Consider the following 24,752-nt stretch of genomic DNA (forward strand, 5'->3'; position numbering starts at 1 on the left):
ATTCTCTGACCCGAAAAAGTATTGTAATTTATTTGGTAACCTTTTGGGATATCTCGAGGCTTGCTCGCCGCGCGTGGGGTTGTGAAGCTGTTAGCAAAAAAGCAAGCCGGCCATAGTGAGTTAGTTTTGCGTGTACTGAATTTTAGTAGGACAAGTTTGTGACGCATTTTATAGACCTGCAACAACATATACCTTACTTCGGTACTCACGCTTCTCAAAAACGCGACGAGCGATTGCCGAGACTGATAACACGGGAGTGTTGCATGCGCCGGCAGGACGCGTAAAAGATAACACGGAGGAGCTCAAGAACATGACATTTATGTGTTCTGAGCGATTGAAAACAGGCTTTGCACCCACGAGTCTGACTTTAGTGCGATTAGAAGGCATTATGTGAGCGCGTAACATGGTCTGGCTGAGCCTGTGTTGTAGCCACCTTTGTGTACTTGGCGTACCATCGTGTCGACTGAGGCCAAGTTGTTTGGGAAACGCGCAGAAACGCGCAGTCACCCGCGTATTTGTGCACTTAAAGTGCAGGAAATAATGCCCGGGAAAGGAGGGGTGCTTGAAAAACGGATGTTCAGATTTATGGCATTGTTTCGGAGGAGTCTTTGCTGCGAAATGTACCTAAAAGTGAATTTATCTGTAATGCCACTCATTCACCACTTACGCATGTTTCGCCTCCACACGCAATACTCCTGTTAGGTCAATATACCGAAATGATGCATGCTTGTAATTTACTTTCTTTCAGCTGATGGAATCCGGTGGAGCATCGTACGGCAACGACTGCTGCTTACCTGGTGCCACAACTTTGGATGAATGCAGAAGCCCAGAACGAGCATTTATATAGAGCAAAATAAACATGTAATCATTTCAGAAGACGTGTTTCTTTTTCTTGATGAAATTGCAGCTGACACATTCGGCGCAGTCTTGTAAAGGTCAATCGCAATCATTTCTACTTAATAATGAAACGATTCCATGCCAAGGCCACGCGAGTTTCAGCACAAGCGAAAAAAATGAATGCCGCGCCGAGCAGCGGAGCCGGCGCGGCCTGTACCAACTGGTGTTCAAAACGCGCGCGCCCAAAACCGAAACCGGAAGGAGTCAACAACATCCGCTTGGTGCGCTACAGTCAATTCGGCCGCTGGGCTCTATGGGAGTGTCCGCTCTTGTTGAAATTTCTTTCTCTATGGTCCACCTTGTTAAATGGTTGGTTGTAAGATTCATTTTTATTTCCTCTCTGATCCAGAGGCTGTCGTTCCGCTTGTCGCTGACATCTTAGGAATGTATCAGAGTAATGGGATGAACTGGAAATGTACTGAAAATGTGCCCCTAGAGAATCAGCTTGGTCCTCAATAGTGTCTCCTTGTTTGTTTACTAAAGGTAGAGGATGAGTTTGGCGGCCTTTTATTTTGTTCACCCTATTCCAGACTTTCCGTTCGTCTGTATATGAATTGACACTACTGATGTATTTTTCCCAACTTTCCCGTTTAGCACGGTGGCGTGTTCTTCTACCTAGTGACCTTATTTTGTTGAAATTGATCAGGTTCTCGGCAGTTGGAGATTCGCGAAGGTGGCTCTAAGCCTTATTTTGATTTCTACGAGCTTCCTTACACTCCGCATTCCACCAGGGAACACGTCGTCTGGAGGGCGATCCATTTGATTCAGGGATACATAGTGAGGCCGCATGAAGAATAAATGCTGTCAGATATGCCACGGCGTCATCAATAGGAAGTCTAGAGACGTCTTCCCAGGTGCTGACTATATACAACGAGGTACTTGGGGAAAAGATTGTTTTGGTTGCATGAAGAACGTGAATGTTTCATCGGTACGCCCCCTCTTCATGGAGTGATCAGGTAGTGGAGGAAAGTTGCTTGCCATATAGCATTGAAAATTTTGGCGGCGATGATGGCCACCCACCACCGAGCCCAACAAGGGTTGGAACAACGTTGAAAGAATACCTGCAGACGCCAGCCATGCATCACCGCTATAACCTAATATATATACCCAAGGCTGGATATATTACACATAGCTAACCCTTGCCGCCAGAAAATTCGGAAGTAATAAGAAGTGAAGAGAAGGCAGAAAAGATGGAAAAGTGGGAGAGAAAGAAGAAGATTGGAGAGGAGGGCAGGAAAAGGTGACTGCCGATTTCCTCCATGTGGGTCATTCTGGAGGTGCCGTCTATGTAAAGCAGAGGTCGAAGAGGTGTGTTGCCTCCGCCGAGGGGGCTTGAAGGTCCAAACACCCACAATTGGCTCAACCCCCAGGATCCCCCTTTCCCCAGACACGGCTAAGCCACACACGGCTACACGCGGGAGGGGCCAACCCTCGTGTGCTCGGGTGCGTGGTGTTACAACACACCAAATGCCTGATGACGCAGGCGCCCCTGCGGAGGAAAGGCCGACAGGACGCACCAGTAGCCCTAGCCCAGCATTTACGCCTTAAAAATAGTCTACATACCTTTACGCCATGTTTCAGCTGTAACCGGTAGCCAAACATTAGATTGGTGATTTCTTTAAAAGGTGAACCGCATCATAAATGACGTTTTCAACTATGCAACACTACTGCACAAGGGGATACCATTGTGCACCCACAGCTGTGCCCAGCTACTGACCTGCGTGGCATCGGTCTCCTTTCCGGAGATGCTCAGCGCCGAAGCGAACTCATCAATGTCAAGGAGGCTGGACGATGCCGAACTGGGACTGGCAGGCTCGAACTGGCACCCGAATGGTATCACGTCTTCAGGCCGCTGGGAACTCCTACACGAAAAGAAAGTCGCGTTACCGGAAGTCTGCGGGAGGTCAACGGTAGCAGGTGTTGCCGACTATTGCTGCCGTATCGTCACTGCGTAATTGTCGCAGCCACTAATACTTCAACGTGAATACGATTCTCCCTTTTCTTTTGTGAGCAGTTGCTTTCATGGGGAACAACTTGTAATCATTTTGACGACTGCCAACGCTGCAGGCGTCTGCCACTGGAATCCCAGACTGCCTCATGAGGATTTCATAAAGAAACAAAAAAAAACGTAGCAGTGCCCTGCGAAGATACAAACTCTATAGGCACACATTGCCAGTCAAAGATTACGTCTCTCAGCCACATCACTGATTTTGCAGCGAAAACTGCAATCGGGAACTGCTGTTCCCAGCCCTCTTGAGCACTACTTAATAATATGATTGGCTGTCACTACACTCTGCAGCTCATCTATAAAGTAGGGCTGTGTGAATACTGAATAGTAGATTTCCAATCGAATTGAATTAAAAAAAAGATGAATATCGAATGCAACGTAGAATAGCGTATTTACTCACATAATGATCACACTTCTTTGTCAAAAAAATTTACGCAGATTCAGGAGTGCGATCAATATGCGGGTGAAATTTCCGGCGAAAAGAATTTTTTTTTTCATCCGGCATTTGCTAGGGGATGACAACAGGTCAAGCAGGTGGGTGCCGCTGTAAAATGGCACTGTAATAGTGTGGGACACCAAAACAAAAATGGCGGCCGGTGGAGCAAGCCGAACGCGCCGAACACAATTTTTTTCTTCTCGTGAGTACATTACGCGCATTGAAACAGCTTTTTTTCCACATCAGTAATGAGTAACATCGTTAATATCAACAAGTTTGCGACAATAACATAGCCATGTCCACTTTGAGGGGACAGAAACAGAGATGGGTGCGCTTAGCTGCCAGTGACATAGAAACACATGGCAGGCATGCTGCAGAAACTGCGGCATTTGTCTTCACTGTTATCACTGTGTGAGGTTCGGCGTGATTTGCCATCGGTCAAATATTCAAAAACCTGGAGGGTCACAGACAGTTCGCACCGTTGTCGCTGCCCCCTTTTCTGTTCATCAACCATCCAAAAAAATGCATGCAACTGGCCAGGGCACCTACGTGCCTGTCGTGCACATAAATCCAAAACTAGCTCTTGTGATGGGTTTCTCAAAGCTACAAAAAGAGATCGATGTGCATCCGTGAATGGCATCAGGTGCAGGAGGCTGCCATACAGTGCGTCACAAAGGTGGCTGCCGCGAAAGACTCTGTTGCCATTCCGTGCACTCACTTTCATTTGCGAGGCGGTTTGTCGGCTTTTTGAGAGTCACGGAGTTGCTGCAAATAGATCTGCATCGATGTGGCACCAAATCGCAACTTTAGTTGGCGACACACGTTGAAGCAGTGCGGATTAGGCCTATTTGCTTAGGCAGCGTGGCCGTGAAGAAAATTCGCTGCTGGCCGATGTGGCAACAGGCCAACAGAGATCACGCAGGCAGGCTACATTGACAGCTGTCGAAGTGGTGTCAAGATTGTTGCTGCATATCCAACATGATCCGTGTGCTATTCGGCTCGATATCTGCACGTGCTTTCGCATTTTACGAAATACGTGCTGCTTTGTTGCCGTTCCCTCCGTACGCATCGCATTATCGTTTCCATTGGTCCCATCAACCCGGACCAACGTGGTACCGACCGTGGCGGGAACCCGGGTGACATGGTGCCGTTCTGCGAGCTGGGGTGTTTGGGCACTGCGTGCGAGATCGCCGCAACGGCCGATGTCGGGGAGCGCTCGCAGTGACACAGTCCGCTACCGTGTCAGCCGGGCCGCGACATGATTGCCGCTCGTTTTGAGCAGAAAAAGAAGTGAAACGCTCGCTCGGGTAGCATTGAGAACGAGGAGCTCCACGGCGCATGCGACGTGTGACACTTCGTGGGTCTCCACTCCCGAATATGTTGAATATTCGAAAAAATTTAATAGTGTATTGACACGGTGTACTTGTTTGTCTTTATCGGGCGACACGTATCACCGCCTAACAAATGTTATCGCACAGCACAGGACGCGCCTGCATGTATCGGAAGTTTCTGGAATGTTATCGATGCTTCCATCCGCTGTCTGTGACTGAACCGTGTGTAATCTGATTGCATGTGTGCGCGACGCGAACAATGTAGAACTTTGTGGAAGGCACGCGGGTCCCAGCAATTACTCTGGAACATTCGATGACTGATGTATAAAAGCCGACGCGCTTGACCCGCTGATCGGATTTTCGACCATCGACGACTGTGTTCGCCGCTGTTGCCGTTCTTTGAGTGCAGCCTGTTTTTGAGGGGACAAGTTCGCCCAATAATACGCTAGTTTCGTCTTTCCCAGTTTGCCTGCTTTCTTCACGGTCACTACCACGTGACAATATATTTGTTTTGCAAATTGAATTATTCGAATGTTTGCTATTCGATTTGATTCGAGGTATTTGAGTATTCGCACAAACCTACTCTCAATGTCACACCCCATTTCTGTATAAACCAGAAATCCAAAGATGAGAAAAAGAGCTTCAGACCTGAGCTTGAACCAGGTTATGGTTTCCATGATCTCGGTCTGTAGATCGTCTGGAAGTTCCGAGTAGCTGTCGCTTTTTACCACATCCTTGTTGATGGCGACAAACTCAAGTGCTGAATTCTGAAAAAGAAAAAGAAAAGAGAAAAAAAAGGAATAAAGAAAAGAAAACTGGGCACTTTAAAACTGACAGTTAGCACAAAGCCCTTCCTAATGATGACGGCAACACGCAATGGTGACGGCTATGCAATGTCGTTGCACAGGGACACACTGCTTGACGTATCAATCACTTGACGAGAGAAGGTAGCCTCGGGTGATGATCTCAATTTTCGCGACATTTTGCATAACTAGCGCAGGGCATGCTGGTGCCTACAGGCGACATCGTTTTTTCGCACAATGCCAGTCATGCCATTGTGGCTCGATGCCATGAACACTGCTGTCCACTCCTGTCCATGAACTCCATGAACACTCCATGAACACTCCTGTCCTAGGCATGCACTAGCCTGTTGCACTTACCCTGAGATCCCTGGCGTTAAGCTGGTCGGCCAAGTTGAGCAAGAACAGGGCCGAGTCCTCGTCCAAATGGTCACGAAGGGCGTCTTCGGTGATCTCTTTAAGCATGTCAACCTGTCAAGTCAGGAGACCAAGAAAACTTTAGAAAACGAAAGAAACAAAGTCGCAGTTTTGGCCTGTGGAGCAGGGCATTGCCGGCTATAGAAAAGTGCTAGAACGTAACACAAATTGAGGCTCGTAGTTTTACGGGCTGTATAAATTGCAGTAGCTGTTCGCTTACAAACCAAAATAAGCAAATGAAAAGAAAGAGAGAAGGGAGGGAAATGCCGGGAGGCCAATCAGCGCTTATTGACCAAAGACATGTTACCATGCAACAAAAAACATGCATGAACGAGAACCCTTGTTGGAATGTTGCTTTCAGGATGAAATCCCTTGTTCCTCATCCCCTGTCGATCATATTCAGTGTTAAATTAAAGGCACTCACTAGGGTGAGGGGCCTATCCTGTGGTGTAGCTGCTAAAGTGAAGGGGTCTCTTTTTATTATTACGCACATTATGCACATTACGCACATTATGTGCATAGAGTTGCCTTAGTCAGTGGTGGGCCCGTGTCATTGGGGTGCACTTGACATAACTTTAGCAGCGTGCCTTTGGTGCTCTCACTTCTTTTGCCAGCATCCCTGCTGCCAGCGCCAGGGTCACCGAACACTTATGTGTTCGTTTGAAAACAGAATTACGGAGCCTTCAACTTAAAAGGTGCAAACAGACAAAATGTTAAACATACAGCGGTATTTCAAAGAAAAAGAAAAGTCTATCTGACATGTGATTCGAGCAGGGAGCGCAGCTACATAGATTCTGTACTGGCTGTTGTTGCACCTACGCTATAGTGATTCGATTACTGAGAGGGGGGCCCCCTCAATAGATAGTCACTTCCTAAATTGAATCCTTCCGTCTCGAACTACGACGGTATCTCCTTAAGGTTTCCAAAGTATTATACGTTTTCAGAAACACGGGTCAAGCTTTGCAGGAAACAAACATTTTTTTGAGCCAGTAATATGAATATTTTGGTCATGTCATGCCATTGGTCATAATTACAAAAAAGAATTGTTGATTATAGAAGTTGAACCCCATGAGATGATGCGTTACATCACGAAGAGAACATAAACATTTGTTACAAGTAGATGAGATGGTTACTATCGAATTTAGGGCCTGCTGATGCAAGAGAGAAAACAAGTTCAGAGTACAAATACAAGGCAACACGTCAAACTTCTTGTGCGACAAGGTGGTGCATCATCTAAAAATCAATTAGCCTTGTGTTATTCTCAGCACTAAGGTGGCTTATAACATTGGTTTTCGTTAGCAGAGGGTCAGGTTTAGGTCTGGTGCCCTGTCCCGAGTTGTTTTTTTCCCTTTTAGTCACTCTTTGTCGGGACCGTCAAACTTAAGTTGCGTTTCCAAATAGAGAAACCGTGACCGAAATAATTAAAATGAAATTGTAAAGTTGGAAGTGCAAAACCTGCAGACAGACACTAAGATGGAGGGCTGCAGATTAATTTTGAGAATTTCTAGCTGCCTGGGGTTCTCCGCCCAAAGAACGGCACATTCCACCCCTCCTAGTAAAACGCTGCTGTTGTGTGTTGCGACTGGGAACCAAATCCGCAACCTCGTTGTTCGGCAGCGGATCTGTATTGCCACTGAGCCATAGAACGATCCAGGAAACATGTGCCAAAATTGGCGGACATTACTCAGAATTTCTCAGTAGGGAAGCAGCCCAGTCACTTGAGGCATCAGCTATGTCACGCTCAGATCGCCCCGAAAAGAGCAGTGCCTCAGCCCCCGTGTGCCTCCTACTCTGCGACACCTAGACCGGTTCAGTGAGAAGTGTGCCGACTCACCTCGTACCGGTCACCGAGCTGCATGAGTTCGACGAGCTGCTCGGTGGTGAGGTGCTGTGAGTCGAGGCAGCCACGGTACAGGTACTCGAGGAACAGCTGGAACACTTCGGGATGCGTGTCGTGCACCACTATCTTCCTGCATTGAGGTGGAGGGTGAATGGGAACAGCAAATCCCATCGAACCTGAGTACCTTGCACAGATAACGTCAATAAAGTTTGTGGGGATGCGTGACTTTCACGCATCCCCTGATACATTGTTTTTCCGCATAGCTCCTGTCTCCTGTAATCCGGCTTCACCGCATGGCCTGGGGCCTGCGGCAGTTGGTGTGGTTGAAGCGCAGTACGAGAAATGGCGTGAGTGTTGCGCTGCTAACGCTACCTCACGGTGGGGTTACTTGGGCGCGGAAAGGAGAAGGCGCTTTCTCTTTGATTCGGGTTCGGCAAGCTGCGCAGACGTTTCGCGCGTGCGTCGATCCATGCTTCTGCGAGATCGTCTCATGAGGGCTCCGAATGTGCCACCGCATGCGCGAACGACCAGACGTTGGTGTCTAGCATGGGGCGAACATATTCGCTCGCTATCCGGTCGTGGCGAGTCGGAATTCCACGATTTGTCGTGTGCCCATCAGTATGTTTTGTGGATAGCAACTCGACTAGCAGGCATTGGTCTATGAAAGGCGCAATAAATGCCCTTGTGATTGTTTGCACTACTGTGTTGTCGTTCCTTTATCCCAAGAGCATGGGCGAGAACCCCACAAGTTGGCTACTTTGGCTTGTTGCCATGGCATCTCCAAGAAGTAGCTACAAAGGGAAGACAAGATGTCCTGTGTACGATTAACTGTATATGATTAACTGTGTGCATGTGTGTGAATGTGCGCATATGGTTGCAGGTGTACAGCAGATCTCCGTTAACTCGATTTGCGGTTAATTTGTTATTGAAATCCTAAAATTGGTCTTCGCCAGATAATTAGAAGTTGACCACTACGCATGCCTGACTTCTGTGAATAATTGCCGAAAATTGCCTGCATGGTGCCAATCCAAAACCAATATCGCGTTTGTGACACTTGCGTGGTTTACGACATCACAAGGCTGTACTGCGGCGAAGCTGACTTTAAAAGAACGTGCAGCGAAGCTGATGTTAGGGAACCGGCTCCCATTGTGGAACCCACACACTGGCAATTTTTCGCGTAAAAAAAAAGAATAGAAAGAAAGAAAAGGTCAGGTGCACATTAGGTTTCTACTTTGTTTAGGAGCCTTAATGTTTTGTTCTGTGTACACAGAAAGGGGCGTGCATTCGATTCGGGGGTGTGCTAAGCTGCTAAGCCAAAGCCGCTAAGCTAAAGCCACAAAGCAACCGCATATGGCACCCAACGACTGTGTTTTTCGGTAACGTATTGACCGGCTAAAAAAGAAGCGCAACTGTATTTATTAATTTCGTGTTCTCAATCACAAACAATGGCACTGGCAAATCGCACTCAACAGGAACCCATCAATGAAGCCCTACTGTATATGCATGTTACAAGGCACAGGACTGCGGGTTGGCCGTGGGACGACTACTTGCACAGTCGAAGTTTTGAGGCAGGGGCACTGACCTATCGATGGATTCCCGCATGCCACTCAGGAGTGCCTTCTTGAACCAGTTGCAGCGGGTCGCCACGACAACCCGGTGGGCCCCAATCTGCCAGCGCCCACCCGAGACTGCGTCGTTGACTGGCTCTGGACTCGAATCACCACTGTAGCCTTTAGGGGTGGCCGACAAGCAAGAAAGACAAACAAAAAGAAAGAAACATTTATATTTATATTTGCAAGGTTCACGTTGGCTAGAAGCGACTAAAAAAAAATTAAAGCACTTTCAAGGATCCTGTTGTATGAGCAGAATTCGCAAAATACAATTTTATAACATAGAAATGTGCAGTTACGGCTCACTGTTAAAGGGAAACTACATTATCCTTTTTTTTGGACCGACTACATCTTAGTTTTGACACGAAGGCCATGGCAATAATTTTTTGCCTGTATAGGCCTATGGAATGCATAATATGAAGCACTTTTTTTTTATAACATTAATGCTGCCTTCAGTTTATGTTGGTTTGTAGACTAGTTATGCGTTCCCTTTAAAGAGCAACTCCGGCGTTCTTTTAACAATAGTAGGATATTTTCATTTTCAAATGGCATTGACAGTCCTGTCTCACTGGTAGGGTGGTTCAATTTGCATAGAAACTCGCCAATAATTTTAAATAATCAATAAACGAGGTACTGAAACCGGAACAGGTCGCTGCTTTGTGTGATGTCACGATGAGTCAATGACATCAGATCCTACACTACCGTAATGCAAACACGCAGAACGAATGCTAAATACGCAACACATGTGGTGCCAATGCCGAAAAAAGCAAAGCTCATGTCTCCAGACGAGACAGGGAGCTTTTCCAGGTCTTTCAAACTAGACAGCGGCCATGTCAGCGGCAATTCAAGCGCTGAAGGATCGTTGTTTGCTTTTGGCAACGATCGAATGGGATCACTCCACTTCCACGCCTACCACTGCCAACTGTGCATCCGTTCGGTCTCACAACTTGCTGCGCCACCTGCCAACGCGGCGTGGTGAAGCATGCCTTACAGACCACAGCAGGCACGAAGTGGCTGATTGAGGCAAACAATGCTCCACGTTGCCAAAAGCACGAGATCGCGACATACCCGGTGCTGCGACGATCTCAAAGGACATGTCTGTGCCCTTGCCGTCCAGGAAGAGCTGCAAGCTGTCCCTCGCCAGCCGGCTGTCCTTGGCTGGTGGCGGCTCGCACAACGACTCTATTGGCTCACTCTGCGGCTGTTCGGGCTCCGCAGAAGCTGCTGCCGCTGCAGCCAATCCAGTGCTGCTACCACTGTGGACGGCGTTCGCCTCAGCCGTCACTGTCGTGCTGTCGGGCGAGGCGTTGGCCGAGGTGGTATCGTCCTCCTCCACGCCGTTCTGGTGCACCTCCGGTGTCGGCACGACGATGCCCAGCTCGACGAGCGCTGCCGTGAATTGGTCCCGCGCCACCAGGTCGCAGAGGCGCGTCATGACCAGGTGCAGCGTTTCGCGGTGGCTCACCAGCTTGTTCAGCACCCACCCCTGCATTTTTTTTTTTTTTTGATGAGCGCGGCAACGGTCACGCAAAATTCAAACCTCAAGTCAACCCTCGAAACTAGGAGTGTGCGAATACTCGAATATCCCCGAACTGAACAGTGTACATTCGAATAATTTGATTCGCGAATCGAATATCTACTACTATTCAATTTTTCAAATTATTCTGTATATTTGATTGGTGTAGAGACCTGCACAGTGCCGCATGTTACATGTGCCGTGGAGCCCCTCATGCTTGATGCTATGCAAGCGAACGCTTCATTGTTTTTGGGGAGTGCGCTGTGGACGCGCTGCCTCGGCTGTCGCGATTGTGGATTTAGTCTCTCTGAGAACTTATACCCTGCTGCATGCACTCCCAGATATTGGCCCCACATGGCGCCCCGTGGGTTGAGGCAGCCTCTGACAGTATAACGTACATCCAGGTCGATGAGACCGATCGAAATGATAATGTAATGCAGATAGAGGGAACGGAAACAAGAGTAGTGCGCGTTTCGAAAAAGTGTGAAAGCATGCGCGAGGGCACTGAGATTTCATTTTTTCATTTATTTGTTGTTTGAGACATACAGCTGTCTCAGGTGCTGCAGCAAAAGGCAGTATTCTTGCCTGGCAAAGGCGGCGACGAACTTAATGCCGCTTCAACAGCCGTCAATCTGATCCGTATGCATCATCTCGGGACAGATCACTGATGAGCCGCCCATACAAACATATTATAGTGGCAAGCATTCCGTGTCGACCTGTGGTCCGTTACCACATCAGCCAGCAGTGAATGTTTGTCACAGCCACACTCGTCTAGGCTATTAGGCCTAATTGTTGCTGCTTCGTCGGGTACCGGGCGGGCTGCTTCACTGCGTCACGCGAAACAATACCCATCAGCATACAGTGAACACTGCTCGCTTAATGCCCTCATTTATTTCATTCTTGGTGACTTTCAGTTGGCATAGCAGAGAACCACACTATAAACGTGAAGTTAGTACTTTGTTGGTCACTGCATGTTTGCCAGTAATGCCCATAACTTGATAGAAAGAAATAAAAAGAAAAATTGGCATTTACGAAGAGAATCAAGGGAGAAAAGGTGTCCAGTGGCATTCCGATCAGCATCGCCAACCAATATCCTGCACAACCTCGATTACTAGGGCTGCAATGGTTTCTCAAAATTTTGGGCCTCGATCTGTGCTATGTCTGTCGTTCACGTATTCTCCAACCGCATACGACTGCCATTTGGCCGCTACGATAGACTAGAACCGAAACTTTATACTCTTGGTTTGCGGCCGGAAAAGTCTGATTTTGTATGGTGTATGGTTGTGCAGAATATAGAGTGACCAGAGCAAAAATATCAGTCTAATTACGCTTGCCATTAGATATTTCTGGCCAAGAAGTTTCACGAAAGCAAACAGCTCATTTGTCAGCGTGCTGCGCTACCATCAATAAAACCGGATGCGTTGCACGTGCGAAATGTACGTGTTTGCCATTAATCAACGAAGTTTCACCAATAGGGCTTACAAGTGAGGCCGAAGACATATAACGATGGACCATACAATTCATTCATCCAGCTGAGAGCACGGCTTTCTTTCCCAACTGTTCTATAGAGAGAGTGCCAGTCATATTTAGCTGGCCTGAAAAATTACGCAAACGCACAAGACTTACATAAAACATTCGTAATGCACTGTATAGCACAAAGGATCTTCGTTCTCATGCGGCCATGTTACAATGAGCCACCAAACGCACTCACACTTAAAGGACGCTGACAATGAAATGGATTGTTTTAGCTCAACTTCTAGGGCTAAATACTAGCCAACACATGGCTGTGTGGTTTCCGCAGAACATGAACATTCTGCAAAATTTAGCGACTTCATTCGAAGCGAGTGTTCTCACGCAAGCTGGCGCAGTTGGTCCAACACTTCCATCCCCGTGGAGAGCACAACTTTCTATGCAATTTAAGATTGCCAAAAAACACAAGTCCACCATTAAACTGAGAACCTCACTGGTATTCCCTAGAACTTAACTCCACTAATTGTTTATCTTCAGAGGAAAAAAAGCACTTGATTCTATCCAACACATTCTACTGATAAAAAAAAGCTTCCCAGACCTTCATATACTAGAACTGAGCTGTAATTACCGCTGGCATACTAATTTGGATTTCCCTTTAGTAGAAGTAGGCCGTACTGTATACCTTGATTTCTAATTCGATTCGATATTCGAGTCGTAATCTACTATTTGATATTCGCACACCCCTACTTGAAATGCATACCACATTTACTTGAAGCTAGGCAATTCTCAATTTTTGACTGACCCCGGAAATTTGAAAACTCAGAAAATGAAAACATTTTCTTCGAACGCAAGCCTAGCTAAAAAAAAAAGAAACATAAGCATTCAGCTGCGAGAAGAACATGCAACATCCTCTAGATATTGCACTTTCAAAACACCCTAATTATCAGACTGGCCGAGATTTTATTCCGTGCCACCGCGACCCAGTTCGCTAGATGACTAAGCAAAGTAGACATGTCGAAGGCACGTCAAAGTAGACAGGTTTCTGAAATTGCACCAGGGGGCGCTTCGAATGTCTGCGACCTCCTTCGCTTTTTCCTGCATGGACATTCCCAATTTTCCTTGTGTGCCGATAAAATCGGCAGTGTCTGGCGGTTGTAGCAACACTACATCCTCGAATCGAAACTGACCCAGGACTTTCCAACATTATTTACATAGGATCGGCCTACAACCTACACTCGAGTAAATACAATACCTTCCAGCAGCTCAGCAGGCTACTTTGTGCCAAGTCCGAGTTTCAAAGGGAGTGGCAGGTTTGGAAAACAGACGCTGCATTCTCAATCGCCTTCTGTGCTACCCCGTGTTTTCCACAAATATAAAGCAACCTTCCTTTTGCTTCCCCCCCCCCGTATTTACTTCTCAACGTAACAGCATGTCTAGCACTTCGTTCTAAACAATGTTACGAACACAACAAGAGGGTTGTTCTATTCCTCGTGCGCCAGGCTTGGATACCGAAGGTCCAGGCAATGCTAGGAAGCCGATCGTACAAAATTTTACCCAAGTGGGCTTCCACCAACATCTACGATGAAACGTGATGCAATGCAGTAGGGCAGTGGCAAGTAGGTCAAAGAGGTGATGGCTAATTGATTGACTGATTGATTGAGTGACAGAGCAAGGAGCTTAGCAAAGCGAGTGCCCAAGGTGGAAGGACCACAGGGCTTCGCAGGACATTTGCAACGCAGCTTAAATGACTGACTGATTGATTCATGGTCCAATGTCCCAGTGCTACGTACATTGGGGCTATGAACTCCACATTAACTTCAACCTTCTGGGGCTGTTCACGCGCAATTAAATGCAAGTACAAGAAGGTTCCCGAATTTCGTTCCTGTCAAAATGAGGCTGCTACAGTCGGAAATTGAGCCCGCAACCTTGTGCTGAGCGGTGGAATGCTACCGCGACGGGCAAGTCGTCTTTAGCATGTACAGTCGTGAGAAATATGAGAGGCAACACTGAATTGGTTTCCAACAAACAATTACTCATGTTCTGTGAAATCAAATCTGACATGGTAATATGCGACGGGCAACTTACTCATCAGAGTGTTTAGTCCCATTCAACATTCCTACGTGGGGCATGCACGTTTTCCCACTGAAGCCTATCAAAAGCAATTTGGACATTCTCTTTCATATAGTTACATGAATCAAGCACTAATTACACTAATAATAAGAGAGAACCGAGCAGGTTGGTATTTATTCACGTGGAAATTTTTTTTGCATAAGTGGACAAGGACATAGGGAACATAACACAAGCACTCATACAACGCAGATAGCACAACATAAGAGCTTGTGTTGAGCTATCTTTCCAATGTCCTTGTTTATGTGCTACATTTTTTGACGCTATAATTACACGTAGGACTATTCATGAGATACCGTATTTACTCGAATGTAACTTGAAGGCCAACTTCCCAGTCATGCAAAATAAAAAAATTAGAAAACAGCAAATGTAATGCTAGGTGACAGATGCTAGAGGAAAAGGAAGTGGTACCTTTATTCAAGGAACTGCAATTTGTAAACAAGTTCTTTTCACATCACTGTCGTCTCAGTACGAGGCAGAGCCTGGGTGGTATTCTTGTGCGATCACCTTTAGAGATGGTTTCACTCACACGAAATCTGCCCGACTTGGCTCTCGAAGCGGGTGTCATACCAAATGCATTGTGTCGCCATGACGTCACAAATGAATGGAGTTGAAGTGCGAAAGGTCGTAGGGTAGTCCAGCCCCGTAACACTAATCCCAAGCACAACGAAAATGGCGTCAATTCGAACACGCTTTGGCTATGAGATTGGACTGAGTCGTAAAGGTACAGGTTGCTGACGCAACACTAAAAAACCGCGAGATTTAGAACATTCGCATTAAAAATGGTCAATTTCGCTGTTATTCGAATGTAATGCAAGGGTCGAGTTCAAGCAACGAAAATCGCGACAATAACTTGCGTTACAGTCGAGTGAACCTGGTACATTTAGAAAAGGGAATTGCACTGCTGACCACTACGGCTAATGGCTTGCGCAAGGGCCAGTTCCCGGTCATCTTTGTCAGGTTCATTCTTTGACAGACGCACTTAGCAAATTGCTCGAGGGAATGAACCCAAGCGCTGAAACATGCAGTGAAGGAAAAATTGCTCACCACTTTGGAGGTACCCAACCTGAACAAGAACTTCCACTCCGTGTAACTCTCCTTCTCGAGCACGGCCAATCGCATTTCCTCGATCCGAAGAATCAGCATGGGAATCTGCAAGGCACGCGCACGCATGAGGCATTTCGGGTACAAACATTTAAAAGCACAGTCGCCAACGGATCTTGCGGACTCGACAAATTCAGACTTGATGGATATTACGGACTCGATAAATGCACCGTCGGGGTTCCCATAGAGCTAATGCATTTGCAAGACCGATTTTTCGAACAAACATAGGCCCCAAAGTTAGATTTTCTCACCTAAATCGCTAGTTCCGAGCAATGCTACCTGATCTTGGAGGCTGCCACATTGGATATTCCGTTGTCTTGGCCAGGTTTGGCTTCTGGTAGCCTGCTTTGTAGCCTCCAAGATCAGGAGGTGCACGCCATCAATAGCTTGCGCTCCAGGAGACACCCTTTCCTTTCTTTTTTCTTCCGCCCCTCCCAGTTTTGGTTGTCATTCTGGTGCGTCATTCTGGTTGTTTTGGTGTGCCTCGGAGATGTTGCATCCTTGCTTGTGTTTGTGCAGCTTTGCATTTGTGAGCTTGGTGCCACCTCCTATGCCTTCACAAGGGCAATGGGGTGCGAAGAAGCGTGGCTCGTTTATTCTATCTCCACAGCAACCTCCATTGGTGAAGATCGCCAACAGGGTGACACTCCTGGTGACTGTATGCAGAGACGTCACACTCTTGCATCAATCCAAGGAAATCTGATCGCCTCCAAGCGTAGTATGAGGCAGGGAGTCGATAAGAAATTTTCTTTAGGCCGCTGTAAATGTAATAATCTTTTTCTTTTCTTTTTTTTTGGCTGAACAAATTTTTTTGAGTGTTTCATTTCTTGGACTATTTTTCGGTCCTTGCGAGGTCTGGAAAATCGGTCAGCGACTGCGTTCGCAACCATTAGCCCTAATTTACATTTTACTTCAGAACGAAGGCCTCCCCAAGTATATAAAATTTCCACTTGTCTTGCGTTGGGCTGACCTTGTCCTATGCCTGCAAATTTGCTATGCTCCGTTTTATACGGAGCAAGCAATGTTACGATCGTTAGAAATAATTATGTCAAACTGTTCCCATTTACAATAGCAATTGAAAAAAAATTGTATGTCACAAATTGAAGGAGAGACAGGCATGAGTCATGGGAATTCAGTGCAACTTTAAATCGCATACTCCTATGCTTCAAAAAATATGACGAGATTGTTACGTGGAAGGCGTCACAGGTGTGAACCGATTCACAACTGAACGAGTGGGATTGACACGTTTCTGCTCGCTGCTCAACAAGGCCCTGCATTCTCATTTCATATGAGATAGTGCACAGGCAATTTTTCCAACCGAATTTTTGGGCAACATGGCGCATTAATGAGCTGCAATTTTTGCTTCTAAATCTGCCGAAGGCCGGTCAAAAATTGGAATTTTTGGTGGCAAATAATGTGACTCACATGCAGTCACTGTTCCTTAGCGCCACCAAGAGAGATGCCACAGCCATCGAAGTGACGATTAGAATCAGCATTGGGGTCAGCCATGCGTGCGCTGACAAGTTAAATTTGAATTTTCTGGCGAGGGCCAATTTCAAGATCACAATAACGGATTTTTGGACCATATAAATAAATGTATGGGGAATAGCCAGGCTCCCCCTTCGGCTGGGATGAGATTAACTAAATATTTTAATTAACACGAGACAAATGAATGTAGGCCTGCTGTATGGTATTGCGTGTGACCCTGGGTTTCCACTAGCTTTAAGCTATTGGCTTAAATAAAATAAAATGAACTGGAATGGAATGTTGCTAAGAAGGGACTTCAGAGGTGCAATCAATGTGCAGGCAAAAATGAAAACATGTTGTGAAATGTCCTTTAAAGCTGCGGGCATGGTTACTAGGCGAGTTTATATGCTTAAGTCAAGGATGGTGAATTAAGACTCCCACCTCATCGATGAACTGTTCAAAGTTCTTCGTCACCGACCGAATCTTGCTGCCGCCTCCCATGTCACAGAAGCTTTCCCTGAAAGGCAATGAATGAACGTATGAATGAATGAATGAATGAATGAATGAATGAATGAATGAATTAATTAATTAATTAATTAATTAATTAATGAACACTTTACATGGCTTTAAAAGGTGCCACTAGGTTAGGGAGTTACTAGGACACAGGTATGAGGGCTGCTCAAAATGATACGCTGTGGTCTGTCTGAGAAATTGTTTCATTACCCCTCGAGGCTTCTCAGGTGTCAAAACCAGAACTGCTTAGTCTAAAAATCTGAAGTGTGTCAGAAAAATTTTACACAATATGTCACATTGATTATGAAACAAAAGATGCATACATTTAAAATTTCATTGTCTACTCCTGTTTACACAAAAGAATTCTGAATTGCTTTGCATGTAACGCTTGTTTTAATGGTTTCTTTCAAAACCAACCTGTGGCCACCAAATGTTGTAAACTTCTATTTTTGTTAAAGGATGTTCATGAATTTGCACATTTAGAGTGACTTTAGGTAAATCACCGATTATTATGCAAATTCGAAGTTTGGAATTGTGAAAACAAGGGCTGTATTCTTGCGTGATCGCTTTAGCGAGATTTAGCATGACTTGGCACCAGAAACGTTAGCATATACGGTTGACAATGCTCCTGGCACTGTCTTTTCAGAGTGCCATTCTCTCCTTTGAATACAGTCAACTTCCATTATTCCGGCCCTGACGGGACCAACAAAATAAATTGAATTATCCAGCGGTTTCAATCTAACAAGATGCAGAAAAAAACGCCAAAACACACCGCTCGTTTATTCGGCAGTATTTGCTCGATTATAGCAAGCCCTCAAATCAAATGCGCGTACACTTTTTATGCACCGAAAGTAGAAAACTAACATAGAAATGACATTAAAGCTTAACAACAACATATCAATCGAACGCACACCCTATATTTTAAAAAGAAAGACGGTTGAGGGTCTAATATGCGAGTGTTGCACCATGCCAGTAGGCTTCCTAAACTCAGCTTTGCCAAAAACATCTGTGTTATGCGGTAAAGCATACAAATGTCGCGAAGGCGGTTTTGGTTTTGTACCCGACTGCCAACTGCAACAGTGCAAGCAATTTTACGTTTTAAGCGAGAGATGACGCGTGTTCGGCACATTCAATGTGCTCTGCTGAGAAAGACAGATACTGCTACCACTAAAGGCGATGCTACTAGGGGTCACCATTAGGGGGTCACAGGTGTGCGTGCCCTGAGTGGTAAAAATTCGATTATCCGACGAAGGCCAGACAACTGAAAAGATAACGAAAGCTTGGGTCCATAGAAGTGCACGGGTGCTGGCCGGGACCTTCATTCGGCATTGAATTGCCAGAAAAATCTAATTAACTGGAGTCAAAACTAACGGAAGTCAGCCGTGCTGCCCCAACACTTCCCTTAAAAGCACGCCGGCCGAACGGGCAGTGCTGAGCTCGCTGGAGACTCACTTTTTCCGCATGAGAGTGATGAAGGTCATGAAAACCTTTTCGTAGAAACTCCGCAGCTTCACCAACTCTCGTACGTTTAGGGACTGCATCAAGAAAGAAAAGCCAATAAACAAAAACAAACAAATTAGTGAACAAAGAACAGTAAGGTAGCATCAGTAAAAGAGCAAGAAGAAACATTTTCCATTTAAAAGCACCTCTGTCAGGTCTTCCACATAATATCAACAGCCGTAGGGCTTGATCTGCATAAAGTGGACAAAGCACTATGAAGACTAGAGAGACGCTTGTAGCGCTTTCCCAGGTGGCATTATTTGCCATGCCGTCAAATGCAGACCTGCCAAGCTTAGAATTCGAAAGAACATTACAGTGGAAAGCAAAAAAAAAAAATTGTTGAAAAGCTACTAAATATTATTTGAATATTTCTAATATGCTCGCTGTTTATTACAGATTCGGAGATTTTGGTCGGTAAGGATGCTTTGAACAGGCATTCTGCACCACATAAGTCGCAGCAACAATGATCTGCATTGCAGACAAGCAGGGATTGAAGTTTACTAATGCAATATTCGCGTTGACGCTATACACTGGTTCTATAAGTCGATGTCGCTTCCACACAATACGCCCGTGTAATCAATGGGTCCGAGAGATTTGACGATAATAAATTACTCAGCGACTGTATTTGTCGTCCATTGGAAGTTTTCTGTTGCCCTAGACCATATGCGAATAAAAAATACCGTACATATTTACTCACATAATGATCACACTTTCTTGCTGAAAAAAAAACTCATGCAAATTCAGGAGTGCAATCATTACACGAGTTATATTTCCCACAAGAATATTTTTTTTTTCATCCCGCGTTTGCTATGGGATGACAACAGGTCAACAAACAGGCAGCTGCCACTGTATGTAGGCGGGACACCGTTCGGCTGGCGGAGCAAGCCGAACACGCCGAACGCGTTTTTTTTTCTTCTCATGAGTACATTACGTGAATTGAAACAGTTTCTTCCGCATCAGTAATGAATAATATCATTAATATCAGTAAGTTTGTGGCAATAACGTAGCCATGTCCACTTTGAGGGGACAGAAACAGATGGAAGAGCTTAGCTGCCAGTGACATAGTAACACATGGCGGGCATGCTGCGGAAACTGCAGCATTTGTCTTCACTGTTATCCTAATGCAGCATGTTTCCACTGAGGGTGGGCGAATATCTTAGCTGTGTTACAAGCGTTGGCGTATGAATAGCGTACACTTCAAACGTATCAGAGTAAACATGGCTGCTCGTGATTTGTTGTGTGCCCACGAGTGCAGACGAGAAGAATCGAAAGCCGCCTTCTTTTTATTGTTGTCGGCCAAAACCATTATAAAGCCTACACATATTAAAGGCAAGTTTGGTTGTAGCTTTTTTTTTGTCATGTAAGTGCGGAAAGGAATGAAATGAATGAAATGGGGCATGTGCTTAAGAATGTTTTGTGCGTGCAGATCGCTTAGTTTGTCTTGGAAGAGTCGTTCACGTAGCATTCGACAGAGGATAAGCGCAATCATTATTAGCTAGACTTGGCACACGACATATCGCTGTGGCAAGTTTGGGGTGCGATCATTACATGGGAAATAAAAAAAATCGAATTTTGATGACAAAATTCAGAGGTGCAATCATTATGCGAGTGCGATCATTATGCAAGTAAATACGGTAGTGAAATATTTGTGCCAATACAATGATAACAAACAAGCGCTAAAGCTAGGAATTTTATGATACAGTCATAATACAGTGAAACTTCATTACTAAGAATGCCACATTAATGAACTATTTAAATCAACTAACTTTTCAGGTTTCCCTTGCTGACTTATGGTTTCAATGCAAAAATATTTTAAGTACTACGAATTTGAGAGTACCGAACTTTTCAGAATAACGGTTGTTATTCAGTTCCCATGTCCCGTTAACAATACCTCCGTGCTACAAACTAATATTCCAAAATCTTGGGATTATTAGATTTTTGCGTGTCCTTCATGGCAGCCGAAACAGTAGGCTAGCAGACGACAAGGCGCAGAAAGCAGACGTCACGCTGTATGGGCTTGGAAAACCCGAGACGGCGCTCAATAACAAAACTCGGGGAGAATTAAAAAAAAAAAAGATTGATTGCGGAGATGACGGTGCATTGGCGGTGCGAGCACATGCTCCGCTCAGGCAAGTGTCGCCTAGTAACGGAGGTGCGTCTCTTACCTCTTTCTTTTCTTTCACCCTTCTTTCTGCGCAAGCCTGTTTCTTTTGCACTTCTTTCTGCAGCCGAACTAGCTATTCGTGCAGAGAAATGTAACCTCCCTACTTGCGGGAATGCCGCACAGTCGCACTTTGCACTTTCCCGACGGTGTTGTCTATGCGCGCTTGCGCTTTGGAATAGTTCAGGCGTACGTCTCGAGTGATAAAGCTGTGGTGCCCATGGCAAGGAATGTGAAAAACCAACGACAAGAAACACTACTCTTTGGAGGCGACATGAAGCTTCCTTTTTGTCAGTAGTTCTCTCAGTGTCAATGTATGCTTTGTGCACGTCACTTATTATATGGTAGTTCGTGGCAGTGGAATCTATGGAAAATAGCAAAGGCGTGGGCCAGAGGCCAACAGTGACATTTTCGTGGATAGCTCAAATGGTCAACAACTTCTGAACTGATGGATTGATGTGTGGAATGGTTAACTTTGGTGCTTTCACTATAGTGACCATTCAGAACAACAAAAGATTTTTGGCAGTCTCATGCGATTCGTTATATAGAGATTTGACTGTAGTTGGCAGGTGTGCAAATGCTTTTTGAAATAGAGCACTTCTTGCAACACCACTTCATAATACCAGCTGGCACACGTTCAAGTGCCCATCCCACAAACTGTATTCTGAATTCTCAGCAACCCTTTGATTGTACTGGGTAATGAGCAGTACTTGTTTCAAACGATCATAAGCCCACCTCCTCTGCTCACGATTATAAGCTGATCAATTTAACTAAAGTGGAACTCTGTTGATACGTTCCTCGCTGCAGCGTTTTCCCAGCTGCTACATCGGATTTTCGTAGTCCTGACCTAAATCCCATTGACTTCCATGTATTACGTTCCCCTTGATGCGCTGCCAATCTGTAAGGTTCCTGCATTTTACGGTGCGTTGAATGCGGCAGTCACGTAAACTCAGCAGTGCAGCCAGCTTGTACGTTGCAAGTATTAACCAGTATGTTGCCACAAGCGACCAAAGTTTGTAGTTAGCAACTGCAGTTCCCTGTTAAGCGACCACAGTTTGTAGCAAGTTTGCAGTTTGACCACAGATTGTAGTAAGCAAGTACAATTTGCAATAAGCGACCAAAGTTGCAGAAGCCAGATGCCATTTTCTTGTTGGCATGGGATCTAGCGGCTGGAAAACGTATGCAATCGCAGCCTACAGCAGGGAACGATGGCAGATTTCAGTTATTGCGTATTAAAAGCATGTGCTATACTTCTGACGGCAGTATGCGCTGTGAAACAGATAGGCAAAGATGTTTATCACGAAAGGATTGGTGGCGATAGCTGTGAATGCCACGTGAGATGACCCCAGAGATTTGCTGGTACCAAAGTGAGTAACTGAGTGCGCACTGGCATTCTCCCGCGAGAGAAGCGGGCAAGTATTATAGTAAAGCTGCCGCGGTGGGCAGCTATATACTGTTCTCGATCGCGTGCGCCTCACGCATTTTCTTGTTTATGTGGGATCTAGCGGCTGGAAAACGTATACTACGATTGTAGTTTGGCGACGTACTGAACATTGGTGCTGAAAGATTGTGTTTTCTGGGAACGTATGAACCGGTAAAAGATAAGCGTAATTCTGTTGCGTCGTTTTTTGTGTTCTTGATTGTGAACGGTGGCGCCGAGAAAATGTACATAACAGGAATATATCGAGGTCCTGCTGTACATACGCACGCACGCACCATCCTCAGTCACAGTGCAAGCACTGAGATGTCTAGCAGCTGTACTGGCAGATATTCAGAGATGTTTCTGATGTAGCCGTGGCAGTTGGTGGCCTTCCTCACAGCTAAGTTTTTTGCAGCGTAAAGCTACACTACGCGGGTTGAAGCCGAGCTTCGCGTGCTTCTGTGTCTGCCATACTGCGCATGCGCGAGAGCCGTGTGACGTCACGAGAGGCGCAGCTGCGTCGTCCTCGCTGCCGCCGACTGCAGCGCATTCCAGAGGTGTGACGTCGCAGTCTCCGCAGACGTGCCGGCGCCGTGTGCGCCTGCTGCTGCATTTACGATTGCGGCACTGCGCGGCAATGCGCAGGCGCGAGGAGGGCGCACCGTGTGTATAAATTCGCGGGAGAGACTGTTGATGCAGCGCGCTCGACATGGAGGTTGAGGAGAGTCGAGCCGCTGCCAGTCGGCACAAAAGACTGGAAAACCTAAATTCTCCAGACCCCGAGGTTGTCACATGGCAGTTGGCCGTCGAGCGTCGAAAGAACGAGCGTGCCAAGGCAGAACGTGCAGTCGAGACACCGAAGCAACGCGAAGAACGCCTAGCGGAAAGACGTCGCCAAGAAGCTCAACGCCGTGCCATGGCCTCCCAACAGCGGCAGGATCAAGAGAGTGTCACAGACGATCCCAAGACTCGTCAGTGCACCATACCTTTACGCTACATATATCCTGGCATAGCTGAGCTAAGCCACTGCCAATTTTTTTTTATTGCGGCCCATTGAAAAACGATTCGATTAGGTTTTATTTGAAGAAAAGAAAAAGGTTACTTGTCTTCAGATAGATATTATTGACATCTTATGGAAATATTATTATTGAAAGTTTTCTCTTCAGAAACCCACAGGAGCACGTTTGTATACTCTTATCTTTCTGGCCACTCACGTTTCTGAGGTTCCGGTTGAGCAGCTCACCGACGGGCAGGTCAGCGACGTACGGCTCTGTGGTCATCTTGTCGTTCGTCATTCGACTGATGATCAGGTCCAGGGCTCGCTTGGCTTCTGCGATGAGCTGGAAGAGCGACTCTAGGGAAGACTCAATCTGAAATGCACAAATGACACAGGGCTAACATTAGCTCAGAAAATTGTAAAAACAAATCAAATTCCTTGATTGGTGCTTTGGCCCAAGTCCCCAATTGAGACTTGGACCATCATAGATAACACAGCAGAGGGCTCTGCATTGATTTTGAACATTTGGGGTTCTTTATTATACCGTAGCTAGTCCATTGCACAATTACTTTCCCGGAAACATTGACAAAATATGACAGGCGTGTTAATTGAGTACGAAACCAAAACTGCAAAATGATGCCCCCCAAAATCTCACCCCCTACCTTGTAATCTCCAGTATTAACCCAACCTCAAGTCCCATTCCCCACCTTCTAATCTTAAAGGGACACTAAAGTGAAAGATGATTTCTTCTGCATCAGTAAATTACTGTTCTACCACACCAAAAACACCACTCTTACAACGATAAGACGTTTCGTAAGCCAGAAAAACCACAAGACCGAAATACGGGTGGCGACGCCTACTTAAGTTCCCACACCTGGGGGCTGTGACGTCTTGGATTTTGATGGGATCTTCTAGGGCCTACTAATTATATATAGCAGTACAGATTGACTACATTATGTTCTAAAGGAACCAAATATTAAACATGGCAAGTTTCAGGAACCTTTACTCAGCCAACGCGGCCCAAATGCGAAAACATACTTTGGAATCCCTGACGTCACGCTGACGTACTGGCGCTGGGGTTTCGGCGCGAAATTCAAATACTGATACTTGGACCTTCATTTTCTCATCTAATAATCAA

The 24,752-nt window shown here is 45.9% G+C and overlaps 1 protein-coding gene across 4 annotated transcripts in view; it reads right to left on the bottom strand.

Annotated features, from left to right (window-relative positions):
- The window catches only part of LOC139048955 (uncharacterized), a 67,882-nt gene that overhangs the window by 24,009 nt on the left and 19,121 nt on the right, over positions 1 to 24,752 (bottom strand). For all 4 annotated transcript variants that reach the window (XM_070523956.1, XM_070523954.1, XM_070523955.1 and 1 more), the window contains 10 exons: positions 23,832 to 23,987; positions 18,989 to 19,071; positions 17,465 to 17,540; positions 15,500 to 15,604; positions 10,408 to 10,825; positions 9,312 to 9,459; positions 7,724 to 7,859; positions 5,833 to 5,943; positions 5,321 to 5,439; positions 2,615 to 2,759 (listed from right to left, as the gene is read on the bottom strand). In XM_070523956.1, the coding sequence (XP_070380057.1) occupies positions 2,615 to 2,759; positions 5,321 to 5,439; positions 5,833 to 5,943; positions 7,724 to 7,859; positions 9,312 to 9,459; positions 10,408 to 10,825; positions 15,500 to 15,604; positions 17,465 to 17,540; positions 18,989 to 19,071; positions 23,832 to 23,987 (1,497 nt within the window). The remainder of the gene's footprint in view (positions 1 to 2,614; positions 2,760 to 5,320; positions 5,440 to 5,832; positions 5,944 to 7,723; positions 7,860 to 9,311; positions 9,460 to 10,407; positions 10,826 to 15,499; positions 15,605 to 17,464; positions 17,541 to 18,988; positions 19,072 to 23,831; positions 23,988 to 24,752) is intronic.

Source organism: Dermacentor albipictus, chromosome 8 (assembly GCF_038994185.2).
Source record: "Dermacentor albipictus isolate Rhodes 1998 colony chromosome 8, USDA_Dalb.pri_finalv2, whole genome shotgun sequence".
Taxonomy (NCBI): Eukaryota; Metazoa; Arthropoda; class Arachnida; order Ixodida; family Ixodidae; genus Dermacentor; species Dermacentor albipictus.